Source organism: Anguilla rostrata, chromosome 19, assembly GCF_018555375.3.
Source record: "Anguilla rostrata isolate EN2019 chromosome 19, ASM1855537v3, whole genome shotgun sequence".
Classification (NCBI taxonomy): domain Eukaryota; kingdom Metazoa; phylum Chordata; class Actinopteri; order Anguilliformes; family Anguillidae; genus Anguilla; species Anguilla rostrata.
In genome coordinates this window covers 3,077,469-3,089,642 of record NC_057951.1, presented here as the reverse complement: position 1 = coordinate 3,089,642, position 12,174 = coordinate 3,077,469, and the positions used below count along the sequence as shown (strand labels likewise).

The following is a 12,174-nucleotide window of genomic DNA, read 5'->3' as shown; positions in this document are numbered from 1 at the left end:
CCTACCTCTCTCCATGCCGTCTGCGCCTCCTGGCGTGCCGCCCCTCAGGTACGTCTCCTCCTGCAGCATCTTCAGCTCGCCGTCCCGACCCTCCAGCTGCCTCTTCAGCGTGCCCAGCTCCTCCTGCGGGGAGAGGAGGTGGTCAGCCCTGCTCCTTTTTTAGCCAGCTACTCCGGCTGACAGAATTCCCATTCATACCTGCACCTCCTGCTCACAGAACACTCACACCTGCACCTCCTGCTCACAGAACTCATACCTGCTCCTCCTGCTCACAGAACACTCATACCTGCACCTCCTGCTCACAGAACTCATACCTGCTCCTCCTGCTCACAGAACACTCATACCTGCACCTCCTGCTCACAGAACACTCATACCTGCACCTCCTGCTAACAGAACACTCACACCTGCTCCTCCTTCTCACAGAACACTCACACCTGCACCTCCTGCTCACAGAACACTCATACCTGCACCTCCTGCTAACAGAACACTCATACCTACTCCTCCTGTTAACAGAACAGTGACCTGACCAACCCAGCCCTCCCAAAATATGACTCCGTGCTTGGCTCAGACCGCTGGTCTCCCCATTCGCTCCCACTGCCTCGGCCTTAACGTGTACAGACATGGTCTCTCATGATTAATGGGGGATTTCTCCACACCCTCATTGGCTCAAGCAGAGGCAGGGGACTTGCAAGCACACCCAAGAGCTTAAGCACTCCGACAGAAGAGAGAATCTTCGCCAAGTTCTAGTGGCAGCAAAAAAAAAAATCAGGTTCTGAAAAAATCTGTATTTATTGACTAATCAGGAAAAATCACGTATCTCTGATTTTTTTTTTGTCCTAGAATATAAAACGGGCTTGAAGCAGCGAAATCAAACGCAGATCTCATTTTCATTCCCGAGTACAGAGCTGCTCTTACCAGCTGGCGTTGCTGCTGCACAGAGTAACGCCAGTGAGAATGCCGCTGGCCCGGCGTGACCACGAAACAGGCTCGGAGGAATTAAGTACGCTACAAAACATTCAAACCAAACGCGCCGCCAAGTTATCGCGACGCTCAACTGTACAGTAAGAAGCGTACATCCGCCAGTCTCAGATTCAGCCATTTTCTTTCTTTTCTTTTGAACTTACGCACTGTTTACTGCGAAATTTATTTCTCATTACGTGCAAGTTCACACATTTACGATGTATTCCAATGCATGCCCTTTATCTGAGGGTACTTTCCAACAAACCACAAGAGCAGGCTCTTAAAATGTTTTTTTTCGGGGGGTACTGCATCGTGTGGCAAATATGCAGTAACAGCTGTTCTTTTTACGAAACCATCAGATAATTCAACCTGAACCCAGTGCACTGCAGGGCTGAAACAACGTTTGTTTATATAGTTAGGTAGCTGTCATTTCGCAAAACAAACGTAGGAACCGACAGCTGTGGCCGTTTCTGGAGCAAGACAAAATCAAAAGGTGACAAATCTCTTGTTAAAGGAGGGGTAGCAAGACGATAATTAAGGAACACTGAACAAACCCTATAAGTGGTACTTTAAGTGGTCTATTTAATGCATGTGAATTTTGAACTGGTTTGACCGGGTCACAGCCAGATGGTAGAGAGGTTTCCTCAGGCCAAGTTCTTGAAACGCCTCCATCTCACTGCATCGAACGGCATTCAAAACAAGACGTACGCGCAAAAGCGACTAACTACGCCGACCAACACAAATCTTTCCTGTGAGGTAACACGCAAGCGGCACGAATGGTGGAAGTAAATCTGGGTTCTAAATCAAACAGACGTTTTCTTGGCAAACACAACCGCGGCAAAAGCAAATGGCAGAAATGAATCCGCTGATCACTGACGCTGCATCCTGTTTGCATGAATTTGCACGCAGCAAAGAAAGAGGTGGACGACCACCGTAAGAGGGTGGGATGGGGGTTAGGATCAGGGGAGAGAGAAGCTGTGCGGTGGAGCTGAGCACATCTTCAGAGTCAGGATAGTGCTCTCACTCTCCTGTTTACTGCATCTGCCCCACTCCCATACCTTCAGAGTCAGGATAGTGCTCTCACTCTCCTGTTTCTCAAACTGCACCTGCCCCACTCCCATACCTTCAGAGTCAGGATAGTGCTCTCACTCTCCTGTTTCTCAAACTGCATCTGCCCCACTCTCATACCTTCAGAGTCAGGATAGTGCTCTCACTCTCCTGTTCACTGCATCTGCCCCACTCTCATACCTTCAGAGTCAGGATAGTGCTCTCACTCTCCTGTTCACTGCATCTGCCCCACTCTCATACCTTCAGAGTCAGGATAGTGCTCTCACTCTCCTGTTTACTGCACCTGCCCCACTCCCATACCTTCAGAGTCAGGATAGTGCCCTCACTCTCCTGTTTACTGCACCTGCCCCACTCTCATACCTTCAGAGTCAGGATAGTGCTCTCACTCTCCTGTTTCTCAAACTGCATCTGCCCCACTCTCATACCTTCAGAGTCAGGATAGTGCTCTCACTCTCCTGTTTCTCAAACTGCATCTGCCCCACTCTCATACCTTCAGAGTCAGGATAGTGCTCTCACTCTCCTGTTCACTGCATCTGCCCCACTCCCATACCTTCAGAGTCAGGATAGTGCCCTCACTCTCCTGTTTACTGCATCTGCCCCACTCTCATACCTTCAGAGTCAGGATAGTGCCCTCACTCTCCTGTTTCTCAAACTGCATCTGCCCCACTCTGATTTTCAGACTCGACAGTTTGGCCATGAGCGGCTAGACGGCGAAGAGGCGAGCCAGGAAAGAGGGAAGAGAAGAGAGAAAGAAAAGTGAGAAAAGGAACAGTTCTGAAAGAAGGACAGAAACGATCATTTCAAGTGATCACATAGAGCAGTTGTAGGGGGAGGGGTGGGGGGTATACCTGGCTGGATCTCATGCAAACTACTGCTTTGATTATTTTATCAGCCAACACATGTGTAAGACCTGCCCTTTTACCTACATTCATTGACCATTGTGATTCACGGCTAATAACTGTGTCCCTGCATAAAATGTTCACCATAGTCTAATCTACAAGCAAATTACTGCAGTGCATGGAGCTAATGAATCAACTGAATCAATTGAGGGGTAATTTATGGAAGCAAAAACCAGCCCTCCGCGAATGGATCCACCCCGCCACCCCCCCCCCCCAAAAAAAGAGGATCTGACTGAAGACCAAGCCAGGGGCAGGCAGGCCTGGTTCTGGATCCTGGTAATGTTGACAGTGCTTTGCCATCCCAAGTCAAGTTTGACGGACGAGGAGAGTCCAAGCCTAAACATTTAGAGCCTGAATAGGGATACCCTGAGTCCCTCCAACTCACAGTCATCAGACATAATAATGCCATTATCGTACGCTTGGCTGGAGAGAAAACCAGGAACGTTTCTGGCACTCCAGAACGAGGTCTGCCCACCCCTAGACTAAACTATCGTGTGCAAACTTTCTAGGGGGAAGAGACCTGGTACAGTCTAATCGCACAAGATGATCACACAAGGCGACAAATGCCACAGCTGCTTCAGCTAACTAACGGAGAAGCTATATGGATGAGGCCTTCGGGCAATGAAGACTCACCTTGGTGGACTTCAGCTTCTTCTCATAATGCACTCTTTCGGTCTCCATCTCGGACACCCTGTACCTCAGCTCATTGATCTCCTGGATCAATCCCTGGGGGAGAGAAGAACTACGTCACCCAGAATGCTTAGCAGAGACGTTTCGACAGGCGTTCAGATCAGCAGAAGGCTCGGGCAGATGGGGAATGCAGTTCTGTGGATGTGGCCACAAGCCACACTGATGCAATGCGCACTCATGCTCTACCACCACGCGCTTCAGTGCTCTCAGTCTCTCTTCAGACACGACGGTTGAACAAGACTTCCAACAGGGTTCCATCCGGGCCAGGAAAAGCTATTACACTGAGAACCGGCCTACCCAGAATCTCCACGTCACAGGCCAGCCTATCATCCCATCACAAACAATTAGCACACAGAACGTTGTATTCAGCGCGATGTTTACTGAAGCCATTCAGGTACCTTGCTCAAGGTTACAGCAGAGTCCTGCAACCTTTGGGTTACAAGTTCCCTAACACCAACCCTAACCGAACTCTAACCTATAAACCCCTGACCATTACGCTACACTGCCCCGATCAGAATTACAATTTGGGGTTTGGAGGGAGGAAAAAAAAAAAAAACAAGCATCTATGGCACTCCAGGACCAGGGTTACCTATCCCCGGATCCAGCACTTTTGCCCCAAACTAAATCGGACAGAAATGACCCCACGGCACAAAGGTAAACAGCAAATTACAGGAAACTAATGCTGAGAAAAGCAAACCGTTCCTTCGACAGGAAGCACAGTCATGCACCCACGGAGCGATTTTCATCGACCGTTCCCAATGAATCCGAAAGTACTGACGTCCAGAGCATATAGGTCTCTGGGGACACAAGCATTTGGCTTTTCGAGCTGAGCACTCTCTCCTGCTAACAGGGTAAACAAACTCTTCATGTGGGTGCCTGCGGCATACCCAAAGCCACCTGCGTCTGAAACATTTTCGCTCTGAAAACCAGTCACAAGGAAAAAATCTGAAAAGATAAAACACACATCCCTGGTCATATGGGGGAGGCTCATGCAGGGTGTGTATCGAGTCAAGCGGAAAACGGCATTCCTCAAATTCTGTTCACCTCCTGGTCCCCGAACTGACGCATCCTGTCCCGGAAGAGAGAAAGCTCCGTCTCCAGAACCGCCCTCTGCTCATGGGGCAGGAAGCCCTGGTCAGCACAGTGAGATGGGGGGGGGGGGTTAGGAGAGAGGGAAAGAGGATAGGGAGAGATTGGGGGGAGCAGAACCGAGGGCGGTTCTGTCACTTTGCCATCGATGGCTCAGTCCTACTACCCGACAGATACTGCATGCATTGTTTTTTTTTTGCCGTGGCACCGTCAATTTGCACAACTTCACCGGAACAAAATTTGCCGGACAAAGTTTTGGCAGCTGTCCTGGTGGTGGTGGGGGGGGGGTGTCAGGGTAGTGCTCAGCAGCTCTCTGGAGGGGAAGGGGGGGGGGGGCTGCTAGTGCTGAGCAGTATCGCTGCAAAAACACAGCCCAGAAAACAAAGCCTGCATTCTCTCCTCAGGACTTCATCTGTGAAACAAACACATGAGCTCTGTCAAACCCACTATGGAGGGACGAGCGAGGTTGCACCGAGTGACAGTAGCAGATGTCAGCCATATCTCCTGCCTGGTATAAATAACGACAGAGGCTATGTCTCAGAACCAAGTCTGGCTAGTCTCAGGGCCAAGTCTGGTTAGTCTCAGAACCAAGTCTGGCTAGTCTCAGAACAAAGTCTGGCTAGTCTACGAACCCACTCTGGCTAGTCCCACAACCAAGTCTGGCTAGTCTCAGAACCCAATCTGGCTAGTCTCAGATCCCAGTCTGGCTAGTCCCACAACCAAGTCTGGCTAGTCTCAGAACCCAAGTCTGGCTAGTCTCAGAACCCAGTCTGGCTAGTCTCACATCCCAATCTGGCTAGTCTCACATCCCAACCTGGCTAGTCTCAGAACCAAGTCCGGCTAGTCTCAGAACTATGTCTGGCTAGTCTCACAATCCTGATGGCTAGTCTCAGATGAAGACACTCGGATAGTACCAAACATAATGGCAAGTTGAATGCTGATTGCAACTATTCTCACAATTGCAAACACTATTCATAGACCAAACACATAACTGTCCATAGTAACGGGGAGGATGCCGTCACTCACCTGTCCTTAAACTTTAGGGACCGACCCCTGTCCTAGTACTTTATGGGAGACCCCTACCCACTGTCCCTTAGTAACTTTTAGTGGGAGACCCGTACCTCACTGCCCTTAGTACTTTTAGGGAGACCCGTACCTCACTGTCCCTTAGTAACTTTTAGTGGAGACCCGTACCTCACTGTCCCTTAGTACTTTAGTGGGAGACCCCGTACCTCATCCCTAGTAACTTTTAGTGGAGACCTGTCTCACTGTCCTAGTAACTTTTAGTGGGAGACCCGTACCTCACTGTCCTAGTAACTTTTAGTCGGAGACCCTGTACCTCACTGTCCCTTAGTAACTTTCAGCGGGAGACCCCATACCTCACTGTCCCTCAGTAACTTTAGTGGAGACCGTACCACTGTCCTAGGCCTGATCACTCGTCCCTTCAGTAACTTTTAGTGGGACGTCATCCCGCGTCGCTCACTGTCCCTCAGTAACTTTTAGTGGGAGACCCTGTACCTCACTGTCCCTTAGTAACTTTTAGTGGGAGACCCCGTACCTCACTGTCCCTTAGTAACTTTTAGTGGGAGACCCCGTACCTCACTGTCCCTTAGTAACTTTTAGTGGGAGACCCTGTACCTCACTGTCCCTTAGTAACTTTTAGTGGGAGACCCTGTACCTCACTGTCCCTTAGTAACTTTTAGTGGGAGACCCCGTACCTCACTGTCCCTTAGTAACTTTTAGTGGGAGACCCCTACCTCACTGTCCCTTAGTAACTTTTAGTGGGAGACCCCGTACCTCATGGCCCCTTAGTAACTTTTAGTGGGAGACCCCTACCTCACTGTCCCTTAGTAACTTTTAGTGGAGACCCCGTACCTCATGGCCCCTTAGTAACTTTTAGTGGGAGACCCTGTATCTCACTGTCCCTTAGTAACTTTTAGTGGGAGACCCTGTACCTCACTGTCCCTTAGTAACTTTTAGTGGGAGACCCTGTACCTCACTGTCCCTTAGTAACTTTTAGTGGGAGACCCCGTACCTCACTGTCCCTTAGTAACTTTTAGTGGGAGACGCCCGTACCTCACTGTCCCTTAGTAACTTTTAATGGGAGACCCTGTACCTCACTGTCCCTTAGTAACTTTTAGTGGGAGACCCCGTACCTCACTGTCCCTTAGTGACTTTTAGTGGGAGACCCCGTACCTCACTGTCCCTATGGCGCCCGTCGTAGTCCAGCCGGTCCTTCTCCACGGCGGTCAGCTTCAGCTTCAGGTTGGACACTTCGGTCATCAGCTCCAGCTTCTGCGTCTCCAGGGACGTCCGGCTCAGCAGCTCCTGGACGCCGAAGGCACCATTTGAAAGGAGACGCAGCAGACCGATATCGAGACTTCACATCAGGCTACATCATTTTTCTCCTTCAGTTCGTTGTAAATATGCTCATGAATGTAAAAATGCTCATGCTCATGCAGTTCTGAAAACCTGTTCGCAAACTCCTTTAAAAAAAACCGTTTAATGAATAAAATAAATATGAAGACCTTTTAATCTTTGACGGGTTGAAAAAAAAAGGATTCCCCTGGTTTTGACACGAAGCATTACCGTAAAACCTAAAAATACTTTGGTGGGTTTGACCCTAGAGCAACAATACAAAACTAAATGTAAAAAAAGGTCAAACTGACATTTTGGTATGGATACACTAGGTCTTGTTGGGGCCCCTTTGCTTTGGGATGCATTGAAAACATGACAGTCTTACCGCCAACATGACTGCACCAGCAGTACCCTGGGCAGGCCTACCTGCTGCAGCATGTCCTCTGTTGCGTTCAGCTTCTCACGGTGTTCCTCAAGGCACAGATCCAGGTCCCGGATCTTTTCCCCCTGCGCCTCCACCTGGTCCGTCAACACGCTCACCTACAGGACAGGTACCGAGACAGAGCGTCCCGTTACTGCCACAGGCTCCCAAATTGAGGTCCGGCAACCGCTGGGGTCTGTGGAGGAGCACCTGGAGGTTCCTCAGCAAAAGGTGTAAGGTGTTCACATTTCCCCCTGTACTCCTACTACATACACAGATTATTGTTATTTTATAAACTAAACAAACTCTTTCAAATTTCTTCACAACTGTGTAATGCAGTCACTGTAGTGTATAGCTTTGTGCCATACAGCCATACTACATGATGAGGATTTACATGCATTAGTGTGAAAAGAGAACACTCCACTGCAGCTTAGGTAGATGTTGGGGAAAGGTGCCAGAAGATCATTTAACTGAGATTGAGGGGGGTCTTTAGTCACGTTTTTCAGCTCAGTGGGCCTTCGGTAGTGGTTTCAGGAGCCACAGCATTACACAAGAGGCCCAAAAGCAAAGGAAGAAACAAACTAGAGTAAAAACCCCCCGTTCAGCTGATGAACGCGGCACAGACCTGCAAAACCAGCGACTCCTTGTCGCTCTCCAGTCGGGACAGTCTCTCCTGGTATATGTCCCCGCCCATGGAGATGTGTCCGTTCGTCTGAAATCACAATTTCAAGAGAAAAAAAAACGATGACTTTCCAAAAGAGCACGAGGCGTAAAATAAATTTCCACCCATTTCAAAGAGACGTATGGAAACTTATTTGTGCGTACCCCTGAGATTTCTTCCGTGTACCGACCTGTCAAGATTCATCTTTATTTTTCGAATAATTTTCAGATCTTTGATTTTTACTGTGTGACGGTCTGTTTTGTATTATGTCACAACCGGCTAACTTTATCAATCAAAAACATAACTGGGGGCTCTGACTGACTGGGGGCTCGGGCTGACTGGGGGCTCGGGCTGACTGGGGGCTCGGGCTGACTGGGGGCTCGGGCTGACTGGGGGCTCGGGCTGACTGGGGGCTCGGGCTGACTGGGGGCTCGGGCTGACTGGGGGCTCGGTCTGACTGGGGGCTCGGGCTGACTGGGGGCTCGGTCTGACTGGGGGCTCGGGCTGACTAGGGGCTCGGTCGGATTGCAGCGATAGCCGCTCGCGCTAAGAGCTGGAGCACATGGAAATTGGGGAAACTTAGCTACAGAGTGGCTAGACGTTACCAAACTTTCCCCCTAAAATCATATTGGTTTGAGCATAAACATTCTGCTATCCACAATGAAACAGTGACATCCTAACATCCAAGTAAGTTCAAATTTAGCCGTAAATCAACATTCCCCTTAAAAGGGGGGGAGCATCTACCCTCTTCCTAAGCAATGTTGTCGGCCATACTGTTGTGGCATCTAAGTGCCAAATAAACCAGAGGATAACGAAGTATCCAGTACTTCCTTATCCTCTATCTCAATATCTGCTAAGACATTCTGAGTACTGAATATGCCTTATTCTACTAGTAACCTCTTTTTCTAGTAAAACTCTCAACAAAATAACTATTTAAGGCATGAGCAATATCTTTATTCTCAGAAAGCAATGCTCCTTCTTCATTCCTTATGCGCCAGATATCCTCCTTGACTTTCCTTTTTCCTACTACAGCATTGAAATATACGGTTAGGATTACTTTTTGCATCTTGGGCAATTTGCCTTTCAAAGAGCCTCTTGGCTTCCCGTAGTTCTCTGAAATACCCTGATGTCAGCATTTCTCAGAAGTCAAATGAAACACAAAGGCTGATTGACATTAAAAAGGATCAACATAGAAAGAAGATTGGGATGATATTAAGAGCATAAGACCACATAATGAGGACAATTCAGTCGCTCCAGGCTCAGCATTAACCTACAGACTAGAAAGTATCACTCCAAGGATCTCTGAGTGTACTACATGACCTGGCGAGCTGCTTCACATGTTAAGAGCATGCACAAAAACATAAATAAATAAAGTTTGGCAGCTGTACAGAATTTACCAGTTTTCACCTTGGCCACTTGCTCTGCTGACAAAACTCAACCTGATAAAATCTCTGTAGTTTATTATGTTCAGTCTTTTAAATCGATTTAAACATGACACTCAAACCCTCCATCAGTCTCTCAATTCCGATAATTTGTCCCTTACTCTATTGACAGATTTCAACCATAAAAATCTTAAATATTCAAGTTGTGTGAACGGTGTCCTAATTAAAATCCTCACACAGTATTTAATGCCTGTCACACTGTGTGCAGCAATGGCGGACTGGCTTTTGAGCATGTGAAAAGCAAAACCACAGGGCCGGTCTATATAGGGCACTCTGTGCCCACAGGGCAGGTCTATATAGGGCACTCTATGCCCACAGGGCTGGTCTATATGGGGCACTCTATGCCCACAGGGCTGGTCTATATAGGGCACTCTATGCCCACAGGGCTGGTCTATATAGGGCACTCTGTGCCCACAGGGCTGGACTATATGGAGCACTCTGTGCCCACAGGACAGGTCTATATAGAGCACTCTGTGCCCACAGGACAGGTCTATATAGGGCACTCTATGCCCACAGGGCAGGTCTATATAGGGCACTCTATGCCCACAGGGCTGGTCTATATAGGGCACTCTATGCCCACAGGGCTGGTCTCTATAGGGCACTCTGTGCCCACAGGACAGGTCTATATAGGGCACTCTGTGCCCACAGGACAGGTCTATATAGGGCACTCTGTGCCCACAGGGCAGGTCTATATAGGGCACTCTGTGCCCACAGGGCTGGTCTATATAGGGCACTCTGTGCCCACAGGACAGGTCTATATAGGGCACTCTGTGCCCACAGGGCAGGTCTATATAGAGCACTCTATGCCCACAGGACAGGTCGATATAGGGCACTCTATGCCCACAGGGCTGGTCTATATAGAGCACTCTATGCCCACAGGACAGGTCGATATAGGGCACTCTATGCCCACAGGGCTGGTCTATATAGAGCACTCTATGCCCACAGGACAGGTCGATATAGGGCACTCTATGCCCACAGGGCTGGTCTATATAGAGCACTCTATGCCCACAGGACAGGTCGATATAGGGCACTCTATGCCCACAGGGCTGGTCTATATAGAGCACTCTATGCCCACAGGACAGGTCGATATAGGGCACTCTATGCCCACAGGGCTGGTCTATATAGAGCACTCTATGCCCACAGGACAGGTCGATATAGGGCACTCTATGCCCACAGGGCTGGTCTATATAGAGCACTCTATGCCCACAGGACAGGTCGATATAGGGCACTCTATGCCCACAGGGCTGGTCTATATAGAGCACTTTATGCCCACAGGACAGGTATATATAGAGCACTCTATGCCCACAGGACAGGTCGATATAGAGCACTCTATGCCCACAGGGCTGGTCTATATAGAGCACTCTATGCCCACAGGACAGGTCGATATAGAGCACTCTATGCCCACAGGACAGGTCTATATAGAGCACTCTGTGCCCACAGGGCTGGTCTATATAGGGCACTCTATGCCCACAGGACAGGTCTATATAGGGCACTCTATGCCCACAGGGCAGGTCTATATGGGGCACTGTGTGCCCACAGGGCTGGTCTATATAGAGCACTCTATGCCCACAGGACAGGTCGATATAGGGCACTTCGTATCTTATTATAGGTACTTGGGATAAAAACGGCATGCTTTAGAAAACAAGAATAGTCAAGAGTGTCTTCAACAGACGTGAGGTTACCATGTCTTTTCATGAAGGATGAAAATAAGTGAATTGGGTCATTCAGTAATTCAACTAATTTCTGAAAATCATTCCAAACTGAGAATTTTCTTTTCCAGTAACAAGTACAAATCGACAATACTTCATCATGTCTTAAAGCACTGCAAGACAAAACATTTTCCACGATAAAAATGCGTCACTGTAGCTAAAATGTGCTGAACTAAAACGAATACCAAATCCCAATGTCTGAAATGTTGCAAAATGGCTTTTCTGCAAAGCGGCGGGGAGCCTTTTCTCTTCCTGCGAGCGAGAGTGGGCTGAACTTTCCGGAAAAGATCCTTTGGCGCTTCGGGGAGCACTTTCCGTCAGCGTGCGATCCGAGCGGCGCTCTCGACAGAAAAACGCTCGTCCTCAGACGTCTTCTCCTCCGCTCTTAAGTCGGCTATTAAAATGCACGTCGGGGGCCTTCGAGCCCTCAGCGGGGGGAACACAAAGAAGGAAAGGCTTTTCCCTCCCGAAAGAGCAACTGAACGTCAAACGCACGAAGGAGAAATGGGGCTGCGGGCTGCCGAAGGGGAGAAAAGAGAAAAACCCGTCTCTACTACTGAAACCGAGCCACTGCCGCCTGTACATTACATTACATTACAGGCATTTAGCAGACGCTCTTATCCAGAGCGACGTACAACAACTTTTACATAGCATTTTTACATTGTATCCATTTATACAGCTGGATATATACTGAAGCAATGCAGGTTAAGTACCTTGCTCAAGGGTACAACGGCAGTGTCCTTACCCCGGGAATCGAACCTGCGACCTTTCGGTTACAAGCCCAGTTCCTTACCCACTGTGCTACGCTCCGTCGTCGCGCATAGGGATGCACGCACCCCGGCTCGACCGAAAAGGGCGCATTTCACCCGTCGAAACG

General features: G+C 49.0%; 1 protein-coding gene across 11 annotated transcripts in view; it reads right to left on the bottom strand.

Moving 5' to 3' along the window:
- LOC135245665 (liprin-beta-1-like) overlaps positions 1 to 12,174 on the bottom strand; it is a 59,944-nt gene that overhangs the window by 28,446 nt on the left and 19,324 nt on the right. For 6 of the 11 annotated variants that reach the window (XM_064318866.1, XM_064318869.1, XM_064318865.1 and 3 more), the window contains exons 4-10: positions 8,111 to 8,197; positions 7,491 to 7,604; positions 6,903 to 7,034; positions 4,662 to 4,748; positions 3,561 to 3,653; positions 2,639 to 2,731; positions 6 to 123 (exon numbers count right to left, since the gene is read on the bottom strand). In XM_064318866.1, coding sequence (XP_064174936.1) covers positions 6 to 123; positions 2,639 to 2,731; positions 3,561 to 3,653; positions 4,662 to 4,748; positions 6,903 to 7,034; positions 7,491 to 7,604; positions 8,111 to 8,197 — 724 coding nt within the window. The remainder of the gene's footprint in view (positions 1 to 5; positions 124 to 2,638; positions 2,732 to 3,560; positions 3,654 to 4,661; positions 4,749 to 6,902; positions 7,035 to 7,490; positions 7,605 to 8,110; positions 8,198 to 12,174) is intronic. The other 5 variants (XM_064318870.1, XM_064318875.1, XM_064318874.1 and 2 more) reach the window with 3 other exon arrangements.